This window comes from Clavelina lepadiformis, chromosome 9 (assembly GCF_947623445.1).
Source record: "Clavelina lepadiformis chromosome 9, kaClaLepa1.1, whole genome shotgun sequence".
Taxonomy (NCBI): domain Eukaryota; kingdom Metazoa; phylum Chordata; class Ascidiacea; order Aplousobranchia; family Clavelinidae; genus Clavelina; species Clavelina lepadiformis.
In genome coordinates this window covers 4,486,520-4,501,944 of record NC_135248.1, presented here as the reverse complement: position 1 = coordinate 4,501,944, position 15,425 = coordinate 4,486,520, and the positions used below count along the sequence as shown (strand labels likewise).

At 35.2% G+C, this 15,425-nt stretch overlaps 4 protein-coding genes and 1 long non-coding RNA gene across 12 annotated transcripts; 3 read left to right on the top strand and 2 right to left on the bottom strand.

Annotated features, from left to right (window-relative positions):
- Positions 1 to 2,196: 2,196 nt before the first annotated feature.
- On the bottom strand, positions 2,197 to 3,892 carry LOC143471236 (uncharacterized). The gene is made up of 5 exons (XM_076969647.1): positions 3,671 to 3,892; positions 3,466 to 3,578; positions 3,261 to 3,312; positions 3,133 to 3,188; positions 2,197 to 2,795 (listed from the first exon to the last, which is right to left on the bottom strand). Exons 1-5 carry the CDS (start codon positions 3,842 to 3,844, stop codon positions 2,627 to 2,629), a joined length of 564 nt encoding a protein of 187 aa, XP_076825762.1. The 5' UTR covers positions 3,845 to 3,892; the 3' UTR covers positions 2,197 to 2,626.
- A 1,054-nt stretch (positions 3,893 to 4,946) lies between these two features.
- On the top strand, positions 4,947 to 8,506 carry LOC143471237 (uncharacterized). The gene is made up of 9 exons (XM_076969648.1): positions 4,947 to 5,637; positions 5,826 to 5,939; positions 6,160 to 6,223; positions 6,885 to 6,921; positions 7,097 to 7,145; positions 7,283 to 7,328; positions 7,435 to 7,506; positions 7,781 to 7,850; positions 8,294 to 8,506. The coding sequence occupies exons 2-9, from the start codon at positions 5,833 to 5,835 to the stop codon at positions 8,374 to 8,376; spliced, it is 528 nt and encodes a 175-aa protein (XP_076825763.1). The 5' UTR covers positions 4,947 to 5,637; positions 5,826 to 5,832; the 3' UTR covers positions 8,377 to 8,506.
- Positions 7,378 to 10,504, bottom strand: LOC143471238 (uncharacterized). 6 transcript variants are annotated; one of them, XR_013119510.1, is made up of 3 exons: positions 8,682 to 10,397; positions 8,560 to 8,614; positions 7,378 to 8,351 (listed from the first exon to the last, which is right to left on the bottom strand). XR_013119510.1 is itself a non-coding variant. In XM_076969649.1 (3 exons), exons 1-3 carry the CDS (start codon positions 9,985 to 9,987, stop codon positions 7,464 to 7,466), a joined length of 312 nt encoding a protein of 103 aa, XP_076825764.1. In that variant the 5' UTR covers positions 9,988 to 10,455; the 3' UTR covers positions 7,378 to 7,463. The 6 variants fall into 6 exon arrangements, 1 of the variants encoding a protein (XP_076825764.1); XR_013119509.1 differs by having other exon boundaries at positions 7,378 to 8,614; positions 8,682 to 8,760; positions 8,965 to 10,394; XM_076969649.1 differs by having other exon boundaries at positions 7,378 to 7,659; positions 9,927 to 10,455.
- A 1,182-nt stretch (positions 10,505 to 11,686) lies between these two features.
- LOC143471235 (GTP cyclohydrolase 1-like) lies at positions 11,687 to 15,105 on the top strand. Of its 3 annotated transcripts, XR_013119506.1 has the most exons (7): positions 11,687 to 11,874; positions 12,056 to 12,202; positions 13,029 to 13,138; positions 13,514 to 13,569; positions 13,684 to 13,800; positions 13,878 to 14,635; positions 14,821 to 15,105. XR_013119506.1 is itself a non-coding variant. In XM_076969646.1 (6 exons), the coding sequence occupies exons 1-6, from the start codon at positions 11,772 to 11,774 to the stop codon at positions 13,999 to 14,001; spliced, it is 645 nt and encodes a 214-aa protein (XP_076825761.1). In that variant the 5' UTR covers positions 11,687 to 11,771; the 3' UTR covers positions 14,002 to 15,105. The 3 variants fall into 3 exon arrangements, 2 of the variants coding, with proteins under 2 accessions (XP_076825761.1, XP_076825759.1); XM_076969646.1 differs by having other exon boundaries at positions 12,068 to 12,202; positions 13,878 to 15,105; XM_076969644.1 differs by having other exon boundaries at positions 13,878 to 15,105.
- Positions 14,178 to 15,105, top strand: LOC143471240 (uncharacterized). Its single transcript, XR_013119514.1, has 2 exons — positions 14,178 to 14,317; positions 14,491 to 15,105. It is a non-coding gene; the product is annotated as an uncharacterized LOC143471240 (long non-coding RNA).
- Positions 15,106 to 15,425: the final 320 nt, after the last annotated feature.

The following is a 15,425-nucleotide window of genomic DNA, read 5'->3' as shown; positions in this document are numbered from 1 at the left end:
GTAGTGGAGTACACTATTTAGCCTAGGCCTATTTATTATATTTTACAATAACAATATTTCTACTTGTGTAGGCTGGGCTGAAGCTGGTATGGCTACTTTAACACTTCAATCTGCCACCACCACAGCCTAGTATATGCATCAAGCTAGCAGGTACTTTCTGGCAGAATTAAGTAAGCCAACATTCTTTTAAGATAACGGTAACCTTTAAATGCATTAAACATGTGTAACAAAAATTATACAAAATAAATTATTATAAAGACTATACGCAATTTCTGTCGACTAACACCCTACGGCCTACACGGTAAATGTGGTCTGCAGGCAATCTTGGGTATCAAACAAGTTTTACGCAACGGCAAACTAGCTGTATTTGACACTTAATAATTGTCCTCACGTCATGTGAAGGTCAAAAAAAATTTTTAATTCGTGAACGATGATTAAATTTAGCATTGAAATCTACCAAAATTCGGAAAAATTGCAAAAAACCGCATCGCCTATGGACGCAGGAGAGGGAAAGGGAACCCCGTCATGAGTCCAAGGTAATCTGACTCCAACAAAAGTTTCGTGCTGTTCTCTGTTAGCTCTGCATGTAGAGCAACGTTGCCAACAAAAATGAGAAACGTTGATAAAACTTGTATTGATTCGGAATAAGGCGAATTGAATCAAACAAACCGAATTACTTTCTGCACTCGACGCATTTGTGAAAAGTCTGTTGTCCAACACTAAACCAAGCAATTACAAGTAGGCTACTGTACACATGAAAATGTGAAGAATAGGCTACCAGTGTTAAAGGGAAATTCCCAACTGGCACGACTGTGTGGCATTACACATAACTACCAAAACATAATTATCTTAAATTTCAATCAATCAAATAAAAATCATTTAATTATTTTCAATCATCAAATCTGCACGTTACTTTCTCACTTTCGTTGATTAGTGTTGTTACTTCTGCAAATGTTGACTAATCTTTTTCTATCAAACATAAACTGCCTGTAATTGTAACTGGTAAGTCGACACCAATGGCCTACAGTCTTTATAGCTGCCATTTAGCAACGGCCTTTTTTCTTGCTACGCAACCTGATCAGTGGCCGCCGTACTGGCCAGTCATATGATATTGGCTGACAAATGTTGTTTTCTTTTTTATTTCTTATCAAGTTCCAAAATAGGCTATATTCTTTTTTACATGCCCTAGGAACTACCGCGTTGCTAGTTGCGTGTGAAATTGCACCAAGTCGGTAAATAACAATATTGTAAATAGGCATAATAATAGTCATAAACAGTCGGCACAATGAAGCGTTGGTGGTGGCCATATGAACACCAGAGCGATGATGGTGGCTAAAAGTGTCCTCTTTTTTAGTTTGGCCCTCACAAAAACAGTTTTTCAAAGTAGCCGTGTGAGCAGATTTAATATAGTTTTGATGAAAAAGAAATTTAACTGCCGAAGAACTGATGTTTACGTAGGCCCAAAGAAATACTGGTACTCCGGTAGGCCAGCCTATTCTGGTATATACAATTGTATCGATAAAGCATATTAGAAGCTACTACTGCACACTGCTACACCTGTTACTGCATGTTAATGAGGTGAGTCTGTCAACATATCACCAACTTTGTTGCTTTTATCTTTATCTTTTATCATTCATAAACTGTTACTGTAGTAGATTGTATAGAATAGGCTAGATTGTTATAGCAATTACATCAATTTTTGCAGCTTATACTTTACAATAAACTTCCAGTATTAATAAGAAAAGCTTGACATTTAAGTGGACTTGACCTATAATTAATTTTGCCCAATACGAATTTGCACATGCAAAACTCAAACTTGAACTCGGCCTAATAAAATTTTTGTGAATTCGAACTTGAACTCAAACAAAAGTCGACCGCGTTCGCAGCCCGAAATATTTTTTCTAAAAGCTTGTGATAATATTGTGATAATAACCAAAATTAATATACAGACTATGTAGGATTTACAATTCTAATATTTATGTGTCGTTTTAGCAAAGAGTAACACGAGCCACAATCATTTCCTGTACTATTGTTGTGACGTAATATTTGTGCCTTTCTCGCATGCGTTTCGTTTGCCAAATGTTACTGTGTTAGCGTATGGCAGTACGAAGTAACAAGTTTGTGAATAATCAGCAATCAGCAATTTAATGCAGTTGAATATAGCTAAGCCAAAATGCTATTACATTAACTGTTGAATGAAGTACTGTTGATGTGCCAATGTTCTGTCAATTTGTAATCGTATAACGAAGAAACAATATAACCAGTTTATACAATCAACAAATTTGTGCAAACTACTGAACAGTACAACTTAAGTTAAGCTCAGTGTTAAGTCAGACAACTCTGCTTGTCGGCTTCACAAGACAATCAGCTTTTAGCTGAACAATCGAGTCTAGGATTGATTAAGCAAACAACGATCTTGAGGCTCATTATATCGAAGACAATAAACATTCAGACAATCAAAGATTGTATTGGAGTGACTGGTACAGTCAAGTTCAACAACAATAACCAATCATTCCATTACAAGCTCTTCGAAACTTTAAAAACGAGCCGTATATAGGTATAATAATTGATTTACAGACCAATTGATGGATGATGAAATATGTCTAATAGACCTTATTAGCCAACATTATGACAGAGGTCTCTCAAGTAAGTTTGTGTAAATCTCGGAGCCATTATATAGCCTATAACTATTTCTCGCCAATAGAAATAAAACAAATGTATAAATGCGTGGATCTGAAATATAAAAATCCTTTTCCTCCAGTTCTTCTGTGTAAGTTTGTTGTTCTGCAAGTTTTCTGAAAATCAATAGGTGACTTTCAACGCTTTATGTCTACAAGCTTTAAAAGTACACTCGGCATTACAAATGTTTTCAAAATGTGCACTATCTTGAGTTACTATACTCAATACAATTTTAACCAGTTTTTATAAATGCATAATCAGCGTAGTTATAGACTTAATAGAGTTACAACATCTTTATATACAGTATAAATAAGTCGGTATCTATTGGCACAATACTCAAGATTTTAACACAAAGTTGGCAAATACTGTATTACTTTTATCGAGTCGTATATAATGGTAATAATGACAATTTTACCAGCTGTAGGCAAGTGTAAGTCTCTAAACCGTTGTTACCTTTTACACTCCGCTGTTCTGTTCTCTACATCTTCTAAACTTACAGTTTTCGTTTCCTTGAATAAAAAAGATATAGCTTGTTACTTTTCGTGCTCAGCTGCTTGAATAATTGTTTCGATTTTGCTTACCAGAGGGTTTGGAATGGTGGGCTCTAGCGACGAGTTGAATTCTTTTAGTTCACTGCCATATGGTACTATACATTAACCGTTGCACAACAGGCTATTTAAAATTATTGTCCAGTGCAATTTTTGCATATAGGTTAAATCTAACGTGGAAAGAGTTTTTTGAGGCGTAGACATTTTTGCTTTGGGAAGTAAACTATCAACATCTTACGTTGCACATTTCCTAAGAGAGTTCTTTGTACTTGCTTCTTCTTGTTGCAATGGAAGGAGCACGCCGTCAAGTGTCTCTATTTCAGTGCTTTTTGTGTCCAAGATGTTTTCAAGCTGAAAAAAGTATTGTTTGGTAAACCCGTATTAACCTTAATTGATTAATTGCAGTGAAATGGTGGTTACGTTCTACAGTATACTTCACATACATCCACGATATGTGCTTGCATTTCAGCAGTTCTTTCCTTTAGTTTATCAAGCTTACTGCGATTGATTGCGCCGCGCGAAAACTGTGTTGCAAATGGAAGTGCAATGCACAACACCAAAACAGTTTGCTTCATCTTTTTGCGTTCAGTTTCAAATCTTATGACGTGCATAGGCATTCAATATGTCATTAATGTATAGAAAAACATGTTACGTATAAAAGTAATAAAAATAGCTCCACGCACCGGGTCGTATCCATACAGAAACGCTACTTTATATTTTCATAATCAGTAAAATAATCTCTTTCAAAGAACAACCTTTCACTGTTTTTCGTAAAACGCTTTTTCTTTACACTGTTACATCAGCTTACTGAGTTTGGAAAACTATTAATGCAAGCAAGACAGATTATAAACTTTTCATATAACTTCCTCACTTGTTCATAACTTTTCCTGGAAACAGTTTGCCCTGACGTGCGAAGCATATGGAACTTTTGACAGATTGGAAGAAAATCTAAGCACATGGTCCAAAACAAGCGCTTTCCAAAGTGGTAAACGCATTCGTTCACACTTCAGCAAAAATATGCTTTTAATGCAAACGTCATAAATTGCTGGAGATGTAATCATGCAAAAGAATCCTATAAAATTTTAGTTAAAAAACTAAGCCGGCGTGCACAAGCACAAAATAAAACCGACAAAGAAAAATGTGACTTGCTCTTAGTATAAAAAGGTATATATATACAAGTAGGTTACGTTTGTGCGTTTACAACAACGTTTGGTGCAAATGTAGGAAAGGAGAGATAAGGGCTGATAAGGGAAATTCTGGAGATATTAGGTCTGGACAAGACAAGAAAAGCAAGAAATAAGTTTTTATTGACAACTACCCCAACAATGCCCAACATGTTGGTTATGTCTGTAATGACGTGAGATGAAAATAAGTACGGTAGATTAGGCTGATTGGGGAATGTCTCGACATAAATACGACAAAGTAATAAGATGGCAATTGTAAGCAGTAAAAACAGCAGGATGATTAAGCAAAACCACAGTGCAGTACAGATAAAGCTAACATAGGAAACAATGGCAAGCGACTATCCACTCTTAGCTTTTATCGCAATCATTTTAGAAACATGTTAGCTTAAAGGTGGATAAAAAATTGTTCCCCACACCTGATGCCCTAATCGTAAACTTTTGACATGCCAAGTTATCTTTAGTTATCTTTAGTTATCTTTAGTTATCTTTAGTTAGGCTACATTCACATAGAGAATAGTAAATTACTATGGGTTGCCATACCGTCCGGAAAATTCCGGACATGTCCGGAATGTAGGGTTAAATTTTGCGTCCGGGAGGAATTTAAAAAAATGCTCAAATGTCCGGAATTTTATGATGGGCGTTTTGGGGGAATTAGAATTGCGGGAATAATCCTGTAAATCAGGGGTGTCCAACACGTGACACGCGACGTGTCTGACCTAGACCCTAGCCTAGAGATCACCATAGCCTAACCCTAGCCTAGAGATCACCAGAGGTCAAATCAGAAATAGCCCAATAGCCTAGTGAATTCACGACACTATGTTCAAAAATCCACTCCGGTATACAATGGATAGGCAAAGCATTGCTAGTGTGACGTCATATTGACAGACAATGTGTTCATACCTCATTTTTAAAAACCGCTAGTGGGCACTAAAGAGTGTCCGGATTTTAGGCCACGAAAATATGGTAACCCTAGACTCAATAGTTATACCCAAAAATGTACTTGAAACACTCCCGGCACTAACATTGTCTAAACCGGTGCTGTATAGGAATAAGCCAATCGTATAACCATAGTGAATATCGTAGAAAATATGGAACGACTCAATCTCCTGAAAATTGTAATCATCTACTCAATATTTAATGTGGTTTTCGTCCAAGGTTCTGTTAATGAAATTATAGAAAACAAAGCGAAAATAATGGTAAAGAAACAGAAGCAAGCCGTCGATGATGTAAGTTTGTTGGCTACAATCTAAGTTATACGACATATAGCCTGGTTTATTATTTAGTGTAAATGTTTATGCAAATCCCAACGCTCTGTTGAAAATGACTTGTACTGTAGAATGAAACGTAGCGTTACACGAAAATTAGAATAATTTTGATTGCTCTTAAATTCATTATTCTTATTATATTTTTGAAGCTAGAAGATGATCTTTTTGAAACCAATAAGCAAAAAAAGTGCAATTGAAGAAACCATAACCACAGTTCGAGGAAACATCGTAATGCTGAACCATGAACTTAAAAAATGTAGAAGGTAAAAATTATTATAATATATCATTCGTATTGAAATGAAAAATTTTTCATATTCGGTTATGTTGATGTTGCCTTGGAATTCAGAAAAAATAAACCAGAAATACTCAAAAATTAAAAAGGATTTTTTAAACAATTTTGTGTTCGGTGCGAATGTCTTCCGAATGATATGAAAAATGACTAGAAACGAATTACACTTTTTTGTTTTTACTTGTTTACCAAAGTGAAAAAGAAGAACAAGTAGCAATGATGAAGTCGATCGATAACTCGACAGCCAAAGAGGCTACGGTTTGTTTTGTACAGCTATATTTCGCTAACACAAGGTGTCAGAATAGACCTATTTTAAGATATGTGTTTGTGGCTTATGAAGCTTGCCGTTTTCTGTAAAGCCCGAACCTTTATCATAAGCAATCTTTTGTGCACGTTTTGGCCCTTTAAGCCTTTGCCACTTCTTTCTAGTGCATAAGTACATGCTGTAGTGTAGAGTGTAGACAACCGCTGGTTTCAATTAACGCAACTAGTGCGGAAATCATATTTATTTACAAATTAATCTGACACGTTTCAGAAATAAACATTTGGCTTACTTCGAAGCAAATATAACGTCCTTCTTCTGCAATATATATGTATATAAGTATAGGAGTACTGTTATTTAATTGCAACTGCGTGGTACTTCAAGAAATTTCGGATTTTTCAACTTTGTATTTTTATATGTCATATTAGCACCAGCCATTGTTTAAGATATTTAAGCTTTTGACCTGCTTTATTCCTAACCTACCAAAGGGGTTTTTGCTTTTAGCTTATGCCTAGTCATTGTAAAAAATGTTAGATTACAGAATTGTGTTTATGATTCATAGATTACATATGTGCGTATTGAACATCATAATGTACAAGTATAGTTTATACTAGTAGACCTACTTAGCAAATACATATTATTGTTACTTTCATGTAGACCGAAGCAACCACAGCATTACCTGCTACAACCGAAGGTAAAAAACATAAAGTTTAATAAAATTTAAAGTTAAATGCCTAAATGTTTGGAAGATTATGTAAACACTGAAACGTTTTCTTTAAACGTATAATTAATCGTGAGAATACCTTAGAGCTTTGTGATTTATATGTTGCACCGTTTTTTGCTTAAAAGTCCGGGTTTTTTATTTGTAGATCCTGAAATAATTGCAGAATTTATAATTGCGGAGAACACCTGTTATAGGTAATGTCTAAACAACATTTTCAAACAAAAGTTGTTTTGCTAAAATGTGAAAGAAGAACATTTATTGATAGCTGCAAAACGGCTTTGTGGCTATTCATTAAAAAAACGTTGTAAAGAAAACGCATGTTCTTTTTCAGAGAGTTAGACTTGGTCTCAAAGAACACTCGCAGTCTGGAAATCAGTGTAAGTGGAACTGCTGGTATTGCGTTTACAGTTTAAGCAAAAAGTCGAATTGAAAAAAAATATTTTAATGAATTGATGTCACAAACATTTTTGGTTCTTTGCCAAGCGGGAGAAATCAGTTACAAAAAACAACGCCTACCAGTCGGCTAAAAGTACAATAGAAGAAAATATACGGAGAGTAAGTTTTTCTGCAATGCTTAAAAAAGAGTATTTTAGTTTAACGATTATTGTATCGCCATTGAGCAATTTGATATCGGGACCTCCAAGGCTTTCTTCAGTAACACCTCCATATGCGTTTCTTAGACAAGAGTTTGTCAAAACCCAGAGAAATCTGGGAACCAAAAGAAATAAGATTAACGCGTCCCCTCTATAACAAGCCGGAATCACAGTAAAATGATATTATCATTATATTATGGAAATAAGGCTTGCATTTATTTCAATATTTCTTTTAGATTCGAGAGGAAAAGAAATTCCTTGAAAATAGGGTGAACGATAAAGAAGAGATGACCCGTGATCTGGAAGGTAAGACATTGTGAACGGCAAGAGCCTTTGAATACAGTCTATATATACCACTTATTTCTGTAAACAGATAATTTCCTTTCGCAGAAAACAAATCTTAATGACTCAATGTGATCTTTCGTTGTCCTGTTGATACTTTTATGCATGTGGCAAAGTGAATTAAATTACTTACACGTAGGACTAATTTACTCATTTCAGATATTTTAAGTTAGGGCTCGTGGCAGTAATAGGCCTTTGGTTTCTTTATTGCTGACATTTCTTAATTTATCAAAACATGAACTTGTTTTTAACGTTTAATTTGTCAAATACAAAAATTCTTTTCTTCTTTCCGCAGAAATTCGAATCATTAATGAAGTTTCTTATGAATGATTTCGTATAAAAAATGTATGTAGTTTTGAATACGCACAATTTTGCCTCAACCTACATAACTTCTTTTCTGTATCCAGATACTCTTGCGGAAGCAACGACCAACTACGAAAAGGCAAAAGCAGAGTTGAAAGCCAACTTGAATGAATTGAATGAAATGTAACAGAAAAAATATTTATATGAAGTATTTCATCTTCTGACGCGACGCGTTTTATTCTTTTTCCAACTAATATTTTATTTAGATTCTTTGACATGTGTAGACAGAAACGCCTAATAAAAGCAATATAACCGCACGTACAATATATAACTTAGTAGTTTATACATAGAAATTACTGTGACATCGTACTTATAGTTCCCTCGGGGCCCAGTCCTCCAATGAAGGTACTTTACATGTCTCATACCTTTGTAAAAATGGTTTTGGTGAGTGAAAAGCTCTTAGTCAAATGGTAATCAGTTTGTGATGCTTACAAATTATAGTAGGTACTATTAGAGCGAAATAGGATCATAAAGATTGTTTAGGGGTCAGTACAATGAGGTCTTTTTTTTCCTAATGAACAAAGGTTATTGCATATTTTTAGTTCATCACTTCTTCAACCGTCAGGTAAATTGAACTTTTGGTCTTTTCCTAATCTATACTGAGCAACATAGACGAATTTTTTAATTGTAGTTATACAAAAACATTGATAATTTACTTAAAACTCTTTAAATGACAATTTCTTGTTTTTTTTTGTTTGAAAATTTTTTCAAATACCTGCAAAATACTACCTCTTGCAATGTCGTTTTCTATAAAAAGAATCGCCAAATTATTAATTCTCTCTTTTGGACGATATTGTTGAGCGTACTGTAAATACGTTTTAACCAGTTTCAGATTTAAAGTGAGGGACAAGTCCAAAACAAGTTCATCTTATATGAAAGAACACTACACACTCAATATTCTGGTAAAATATTTTTGAAAACTTTTCGTGGTTAGGCAATCATAGGCAAAAGCAAATCACAAAATTGGCCTTAATTGTGACAGAGATCGAAGCTTACTCTCATTGAAAGTTATCAGAATAGGATTTTCAACCCTTCAATTCCTTCAGCCAGTAAATAACCATGAATATTCCTGGTAGTGTTCGTAACTACTAGCTATTACTAATCTTTCATAAGATTTTATTAGATCTTTTATTTTATTTTACTATATAAGATCCATGCAGTACACCTGAAAAAGCAAGCTTATACTTGCAAAAACTCGTGTGGAAAAGTATAAAGTTAACCTTCAGAGTGCCAAACTATATCCTTTTTTTATTTTAATCCTTCATAAAGAACATTATTTAGTATTTATTCGCTTGGTCATAATACTGTTTTGTGCCTGTTGTTCGAATTACTGCGCAACGTGGAGCAAATTAAAGTTGTTTCATGCTCTGCTCAAGTGAGTGCGCACTTTGTTGCGCTGGGCCCAATTTCAAGGAATCGGTAAAATCGACCTAAACCGGCCCTGGTCCCTGAGTGAAGCTTTCTTCTGGCTGAACGTAGGCCTAACCAGTTACTTTCAACACCACAGCAGGCTCATTTAAAACCTTGCCAATAGGCGAACGCACTAATTGTAGACAGCACTTTGCTTTTCGATTTCCTAAGCATTGCAATTCTTAAAATGGGTGGTTTTAAACAGAAGTGCACAACGAAATGACGTCTTACTTTGGGTAGCAGGGGTCTAATATATAAATGCATTACCTGATTGTGAATTTCTGCAGTAGACCCAAAAAAAGTTAATTGCGTTTACTGTACTTAGCATACCGGTATTCAGTAATAATTAATTATTAAACAAACACCTAACCTGGCGAATCCACCTAACATTTTTAACTTAATAAACAACTTTTCGACAAGCATATTTTATAAACCTTATCTAACGATCATAATGAAGATCAAAACTAACTACGTCAATTTGTTGGAAGACCAACTTGCGGTAACCGCAACAGCCAACACACGATACCGCAACAAAAAGCTTTTTTTGCAGCGAAAAGGAACCTAAGTGAACCTTGAAGCAGCAGAACGATCTGATTGACTAGTGCAATTATGTCTGAAGATTTATAGTATAATTTACATTCAGTTCCTGGTACTTTTAAGTAAATACATATCATACGCACATCACGTCATACATATCTACGTCATATTAGCGTTGGCGGATGTGCAGTCACACGCAAAAAAACGTGCTTTGTTGAGTGTGTTATGTACACATACCATTCGTTTGTTTGCATTGGCGCCTGTAGTTTACCGACGTTAGATTAATTATTTTTCACAAATCTGTACTTTGGCTGTAACAAAAAAGAAAAACCAAAACCACTAGCTACACGTTCACCTTAGGTCAGCGTCGCCTGCAAGTGACGGCAGGTGTTGCTGCAGTAGCCAATTTCAGTTTTAGTTTAGCAATCTGAGCTCTTAATTAGATCAATGCGAGTAGCATTGTACCTTACAGGTGCTTACATGATCATTTATATGAAATAGGGCTTAATTTCAAGTGTAAACTTTTAGTCTCAGTTAATCAAGATCAGCTTGGTACTATATGTACTTCAGGAACTTAAGTCACCATTGACTTGTTTTGATGTTTTAATTTTAGTGCTGGGAGCTTAATTAAATTTTGTTTACTCATATTGCGGAACAACGTCCTCGGCGAGAAACAGTGAACGTACAAATTCTGGTATTTTTGTCTGCTGATATTCTAGATACAACAAGAATTCCTTACTCATTGTTTAGAAAACCTCAGTATCAGCCAAGCTGTTTACGTATTGTTAAATTATATCTACCGCTAAGACGCCATAGGCAAATATAACCATTAAACCGTTTACGTCAGACTTAGTTAATGACGTTTTAACAAAGAATTTTTTGCGTGGTATTTCTATGACATTACGATCGTTATTGTTTTGTTATAATAACCCCAATTTAGTGACAAAAATTGGGCTCAATTCTTGATATCGATTCATCGTCAGAAAAAAACGCGCGTTCCATCTGCCTTTGACTGGTGTATGACGTAATGATACACTATATCACAGATACAGTGGCAGAATGGCCGAATACATTTTCTGGAAATTGCAATAGGCTAAAACAATCACCCTTGTGAACCTAAGCGAAATGTAGATCGTAAGCTACAAAGCTTTATTTGATGCAAAGCGTCGTCTAACATGAAATTACGCAGGTATCAAACTTTAGGTAAGTGTACATAATTTTCGCTTGAGTAAGTTGCAATATCATCCACTGTGATCGGCATCACATCTTAGAAGATGTACCCAAGCGCGCGTAACAAATGTACGTGAAGCTGTCTTTGCACTTCACAAAATCAGTGTAGCGCAGAACTAAAATAATATACCAAACACACCAGGCAGGCAGGTCAGGAGGTCTGTTACACCTTGCAGCGAAGTTATTTGAAAAAGTCATTTTGAAAACTGCAGTTCAACTAAGTTAATGCTATGTATTTCGATGGGATCTGGTCTTGACTAATCATTTGTGATTTGTGAAGAGTGATAAAGATATAGTGAGTAAGTTCTACAAATATTACATTTGTGTTTCACAAGAAGTGTAACTATGGCGACCTTTGGGAAAAAATCTGAAAACGCTCTCTTGATTAATGGGGCTTCTAAACATGACTTAACCGACCGCAGACACGATGATCCACAAAGTGAGCGACGTACGTACGCCAAATATCATCCTTTATTAAACTTATCCTTAATGTCAAATATTTGCCAAATAACGCTTATTGCAAAGATCGTAAACTTCTAAAACGTCGATTTCTTTGACGTTAGGCGAAGTAATATTGGGATTTACCAAGGTTATTGTCGTTTGACGCAACTTTACGATTTTCACAACAGATCGCGTTTCAGACATGGAAAGTGCTTTCAAAACAATCCTTCATGAGGTTGGCGAAGATCCAAATAGACAAGGCTTGCTAAAGACACCGAAACGAGCAGCGGAAGCCATGCTTTTCTTTACCAAAGGCTACAAAGAAACGTTAGAAGGTACAGCAATATTATTGTAAACCATAAACAAGCAACGGCATGTGTTTACACAAGACTTTCTTTAAATTGGTTTCGACGAATGTCACGCTCTCTACGCCAGCTGATCAATCACATGATCTTTTATCCACATGCAAACTACACCTCAAAATGCCGTAAATATGCTCGCCAATTTTGCAGGCAATATACTATATGAACAGGACTAAAGATCTGGTTAACAATTTCGTTCTTACAACAGATTCGAGTGATGTGTTGATATGAATGGCAAACGTTTGTATGGCAATTGTCTTGTTAGCGAGCAATCTAAAGTTTGTATGTATAATTTACTTGAACAAAGACTATAGACGCAAACTCATGTGCTGGTACTTCTTAGGTCGGGTATTTCATAATTAAAAAGTTGCTTGCTTTGTATACATTATATATATTTGTTTAAAAAACTATGTTCAACCTGCTGCGACCCATTTGAACATTTTTTGGGTTTCAGTTGAAGATGTTCGTTGTCGTGTAAGCATAGATTAATCACACCTTTATAGTTCTCATTTTGGTAAGCAGAAACAGCGATTCAGAAAAGTCTGGCGGACAGAAACTGGCCAAAACGAACCACTTTTGTTTAAATTTGAAACAACGTGTTAACTACTAATCTGTTTTGTCGGCAAGCACTAACTGTTGCTCATTCTAACTCTAAAACTTGCTTTCCTGTATTGATTTTTTCTGTTAAACTCTTGTTGACATGATTATGTATAATAAGCTATTTAATGCGCGGCACATTTACAAAGAAATATTTGAGCGTAGGTAAGTGTGTGGTATGCATAATAACATTTTCTTTTAGATATCGTGAATGACGCTATTTTCGACGAAGACCATGACGAAATTGTTATTGTAAAAGATATAGAAATGTTTTCGTTATGCGAACATCACTTGGTCCCCTTCACCGGAAAGGTAGGAATCGTCTTCCTTCTATGTCTATAAGGACAAGTTGAATTTATGCAAAACTGAAATGCTGTAACTTTCAGTAATGCATATTCTTCCTGTCGATCGAACGTTGATGACAGATGCCCGCATAACCAATGTATAACATTTGTATTATGCTCTGGTATCACTTTACCCAGTTAAAATCACACGTTCAATGCTACGTTTTCGGTTCCTTTAATATACTTAACTCAGACGTTGTAATGTAATTATCTAATTCTAACTTATTCTTTCTCATTTGAAATCAACTTCAATTCAACGTTATTTGACCAACTAAATAACTGTTTACGTATATCCATCATGTTAGCTATAATCACTTGATGTTGCGTTTTTTTTTCTATACAGGTTGCTGTTGGTTACATTCCTAATAAAAGGGTAATTGGTCTTAGCAAGTTAGCTAGGTATGTACATGAAGTATAAGCATAAGCTTTGGTTATTGATTATTATTATCTATTGAATGAAAATGTTACAATCAGGGTATAAGTTAGATAAATTGTTGATGTTTTTTTCTGCAGGCTGGTAGAAATGTTTAGCCGTAGATTGCAAGTGCAAGAAAGACTTACAAAACAAATTGCTTCAGCGCTTGTGGAAGTTCTCGATCCTCATGGCGTGGCGGTTGTCATTGAGGCATCGTAAGTTTTTTGTGCATCGCATTCGAAATTTATTGCTGTGATGGATAGGCTACATCAACCTTACCATTGTTTCCTAGGCACATGTGCATGGTTATGCGGGGAGTTCAAAAACCTGGGGCGAAAACTGTTACCAGCAGCATGTTTGGTGTTTTCAGGGATGACCCCAAGACCAGAGAGGAATTTTTGGTTTTGTGCAAATGATCGTTTGCACTTTCGATAATTTGATAATTTCTACATAATTTGCAAAAACCTTGATTTCGTTTAATGTTGAAGTACTTTTAGTAGGTAATGTGCAATACCTGTTCGTGAGCACTGGGCATAATGACGGATAATGTTGATAAACATATTTTGTCAGGTCTCACCGCACATTCGTGCTTATTATACTTAATCAAAGACCATTTAATATATAAAATACATTTAAAATTATGCTTTACTCGACATTCATCAGCAAATGCCTGGAGACCCACATTTCAAAGGTGGAAGATGATTTCAGAAACGCTGTTTTAAAGTGTTACAGGTTACTCAGAGTCATAGACTATAGGAATTTTTGGTGATCCAACAAAAAACCTCATGTGTTTAATTTCTACTTTTTAAAGCACAGTTTAAATTTTGTACCATTTAGTTTTGTTTTGCTACGTAGGTAATTGTCGGTGGTTGTTATTCTATAATATTTCTATTTCATGTTTTTAGGGTTGACAAAGTTTATGCGGTAAAATACATTCCTTTCTTCTATGTATGTGGCACAGCTTTCACTATAGTCGCCATGAGCCTATTTAGTTGTCATTAAAACCCAAGAAACATGCGTTCAAGCGTAAACTCTTAAGACCTAGTGTGGGTATGTTTTTTTGCTACATGTAATCAATTGATCATTAACATGAGGGACTTTAACCCTTGCTCAGCCAGCTGCTATACAAGTTATGTTTGAACTTATATGCGTAAACTTCAGTCGAAAAATGTTTCACCTTCAATCTTTGCACCCTTATTACATAAGCAACTGCTGATCATTAGATTTTGTTGCAGAAAACTAAGTCCAGCATGTCAATACACCGAAAACTCTTACATGCATTTTATCGACACAACGCAGTCATCTGTAATGAAAATTTCAAAACGTTTACCTCATAATAGCGTTCTATTCCTCAAACTAAATTAGAAATCGTGCTTAGATTATCTCACTTGCTGGTCTTACCCATCTTACTGACATCCGTTTTCCAAAAGTGTAAATATGAATTATAATTAATGGTATACTGTAATACAGAAGGTATACATATTGTTCGTATCGCTTTATAATAAAGATTTATGCTGGTATATATGGCGTCGATATCGATCTAGGTGCTTTTTGTAAGTGTTTTTGACCTGGGTAATAAGTACCCAATATAGGTACAGCATTGTCTATTTACTTAGTTATATCAATTAAAACAGTGTTTTGGCCTATATAGACAACATACCGTGTTGCATCGTTCATTCATGCGCAAATGCAAGGAAAGTCAAATGACTTTGGCATTTTTCGTGCTGTACCAGGCACGTCACATAAAGTTGCTCGACAATAAAATGGGACCTACAGAAATTTACGATGCAGTATTATATAACTTAATTTTAAGCATGAATTGGAGATCGAGCAAGCCGCA